At 43.3% G+C, this 3,213-nt stretch overlaps 1 protein-coding gene across 1 annotated transcript; it reads left to right on the top strand.

Moving 5' to 3' along the window:
- The first annotated feature begins 1,033 nt into the window (after nt 1–1,033).
- Nucleotides 1,034–2,503, top strand: LOC124293739 (zinc finger protein 713-like). The gene is made up of 2 exons (XM_046735934.1): nt 1,034–1,679; nt 2,241–2,503. The coding sequence occupies exons 1-2, from the start codon at nt 1,034–1,036 to the stop codon at nt 2,501–2,503; spliced, it is 909 nt and encodes a 302-aa protein (XP_046591890.1).
- The last annotated feature ends 710 nt before the right edge of the window (nt 2,504–3,213 follow it).

Genomic DNA, 3,213 nt, shown 5'->3' with positions numbered 1-3,213 from the left:
TTTCATACTGCCGAAAATTATACAAAAGTCTCATTCTGTACCTTAGTCGTGATCTAACGCGTCTCAATTCCAGAACCTGAATTCACTTCCAATTCCGTTAATGAAAAATTCTCGAAAAGTTTGTGAATAAAAAAATGACCTGCCAAATCCTGTGAATATCCATCATAAATAAATGATAAAAAAATAAATAAATCTCGCTCAGCTAATTACTAAAATATTGAAAAAACAAACGAAATTGGCGAGATCGACATGCGGTACCTTTATACTTGTAAGTTTCCAATAACGCCGGGTGCAAAAATTAACGAAAGTTTTGAAGAAATTTTACGAATCGATGTGAACGAATATGAAAAAAAGAAACAAGTAACACGTCCACACATATATGTACATCCGTTTCGCAGGGTGACCGCAAAAAGTGAATTCAATTAATAAAGCCCCTGCAGATGTCAAGTGGTGGGCATTAGTTCAACCAAATCTATGCATCCGTACGTGAGGGGGGTTTGAAAAATCCCGATCACAGTTGTATCGTTCGAAACACCAAGGAGGGTGTCGTAAAGCACCCCTGGCAGTAAGTCTGTATGGCAGGGTATTTGGCGTAGCCGGTTACCCGGCCTTCCGCAGAGGGGTGAATTAATAGTGGACAAAGGACACGAGGAATATCGTAGCGCCTACGGCAGGCCTCCACGAGCGCCTCCCCAAGCCCTTGGAAACCCCACCCCGTACCCTCTGGAATAGAAGCGATTCGACAGAAGTGTGTCCTCGAAGGGCGGCGTCAGTCCCCCACCCCTGTTAAAATAAGAAGGGGGAAAATAGCAGCGGACTAGACGCCTCCGAACCTTGGGGTTTATATCTTCCCTGCATAGAATCGGATCCTCAGTATCGACGAAAGTTTGGAAAAGACAAGTAGTTAGTGACCAAGTGACTCGCGTCAAATCCAGTTGGACAGAATCGGCTCTTCGATATCACCGAGAGTTTGGAAGAGCGCGATAGTTGGCAAAGAATCGAATCGGTGAGGTTCTTGTGGAGAGGCAACAAGATGGATGGAAACTCAAAAGTAGACCACATCTTCCGTCCGTGGGACGTAGAGTGTAAAACTGAGACGTCGCCGATCCAAGTGAACGTCAAGTGCGACCTGATAAATTGTAACCAAGTTCTCCCCTCGCCGTCAAGTTCCGTTTCCGTTTCCGGGAGAAGTTCCAGTGCCACCGTCGAGAGCAATGGTTCCCAAGGTCGAGAGAACGACAATCTTACGAAGCTGTCGAGCCTCGTCGATCGGGCGATCCCAAGCACATCGACAACCGATGGTTCCGTTGACGCCAGCAGTGAAATCATATATTTCCCAAACAGTTTCTCCATCCACGATCACCGGTCAGCATCGTGCTCGGCTTTCGATCCAGCACATCCGGCCAATTACCCTTCGGGATCCTTCCCGTTTCCCAGTGGCAATGGACCCTGCCTTGACCACCAGAAACTCATCGCTTGGCAGGAACATGTCGCGGCATACAAGCGATTGGAGTATCAAAGAAGATTAGCTATCGAAGAGGCAGCGAGGGCGCTACAACATCACGAGACTCTTGTTAAACAGAGCAAGAAACTAAGGCCGAAGAAGTTTCCTTGTCCCCACTGCAACGTCGCGTTCAGTAACAACGGTCAACTCAAAGGACACATCCGGATTCACACCGGTGAGTTTCGAAACGCTTTTTTTCGATAGGTACCATAACGATCGGTCAACTTTTTTCCAAGACTCTTACTTTCGACAGTTACGTACTTACTTCTCACTTACAACATACACTTGTCGGCTGTATTCTGAACATGCTGAACGAGCCTTATCCTTTTGTGAAGTGTTCGGTAGACCAGAAGAGTCAAAGTCATGAAAGACCCTTGAATCCCGATTTAAATCTTAAAGAAACAAACTTTCGGTTCACCCATCGAGAACCTTAGTTGGTCAGACCTCGAGTAATCATAGAATTGAAAATAAAATGCAGAATCTATTGGTAGTGTTCGTTGATAGATTGAACGATTCGATCGCTGAGGTTTTTATATCTCCGATCTTGACCGTTCAGCACAAGTTTTAGTTTGCGAGTCAAACTTGATCGATATGAACTTGAGAAACACATTCCGGTCCGTTTTCCTCATCGAGACCAAGTTCGAGCATCGATTTCATCGAACACTGGTTCGATCTCTGACAAGTTTCGCTTGCCTATTATTTATCGTTTATTTTCTTTTTGTTTTTCTATCGACAGGAGAGCGTCCGTTCAAGTGCGACGAGGAAAATTGCGGCAAGACTTTCACAAGAAACGAAGAGCTGACGCGTCATAAACGCATTCACAGCGGTTTGCGACCGTACGCTTGTGAGTCTTGCCGCAAGAGGTTTGGTCGAAAAGATCACCTCAAAAAACACACCAGGACGCACGAGACGAGGGGACCAGCCGTATACATTCCGGTACCGGGTGCATTGGCGTTTCCGCCCGAACATCCGGTCTATCCCTTCTACTACGGGATGTAGTGAGACCGGTCGCCTAGTTTTCAAAGGTAATCCATTATTCGAGCTTTGATAACCTGATCTCAACGTAAAAGGCATCCAGCCGGAGCCGAAGGATTCGAGTATTGCAAAATTTTCAAGAGTCTCTAGACGAGACGAAGGGAGAGTCCTCGAAACATCAACGAGACTGGATTTCGCGACGACTGATTTTTTGATATAAATTAGAATTTAAATACGAGAAACAATATTTTTTATACACATGTACACCAGTGATAAATTCCACAATGTAATTAGATGTGAGTTATAATATTTAATTATTATACATTTGCATACTAAGGTTAGCTTGACGTAACTTTAGAATGACCGATCGCCAAGGTTTCGATCAGCAAAATTGACATCAGCGAATAACCGTCCAAATGGAACAAGCGGTTCATTTTCATCCAAATTCGTTATATCCAAAAATATGTGATATGTAAATAGGCAATATTCGTACGCGTTAATGTGCAATTTGTAAATAACAATTTCGCACATAAATCAATCGAATACTATATATCTTGCATTACTGCGTATGTGATAATAAAAAATAGGTAATGCTAGTGTGCGTGATTGTAAAAAATTGTAAATAACAATTGTATATACACTAAAATGAAGAGATATTTTACGTAGACGCGGTTTTTACCGAATGATGAGAGAGAACGAACAGATCTAATTAGATTCTATTAATGTCAATAAAA

Source organism: Neodiprion lecontei, chromosome 3, assembly GCF_021901455.1.
Source record: "Neodiprion lecontei isolate iyNeoLeco1 chromosome 3, iyNeoLeco1.1, whole genome shotgun sequence".
NCBI lineage: Eukaryota > Metazoa > Arthropoda > Insecta > Hymenoptera > Diprionidae > Neodiprion > Neodiprion lecontei.
Note: the sequence above shows the minus strand (reverse complement) of the source record. Positions and strands in the feature narration are given on the sequence as shown.

Bases quoted from the DNA above. Each gene is read 5' to 3' on its own strand.
- LOC124293739 (XM_046735934.1), top strand. From the start codon at position 1,034: ATGGATGGAAACTCAAAAGTAGACCACATCTTCCGTCCGTGGGACGTA. The intron at 1,680-2,240 runs GTGAGTTTCGAA...TTCTATCGACAG, and splicing joins ACACATCCGGATTCACACCG to GAGAGCGTCCGTTCAAGTGC.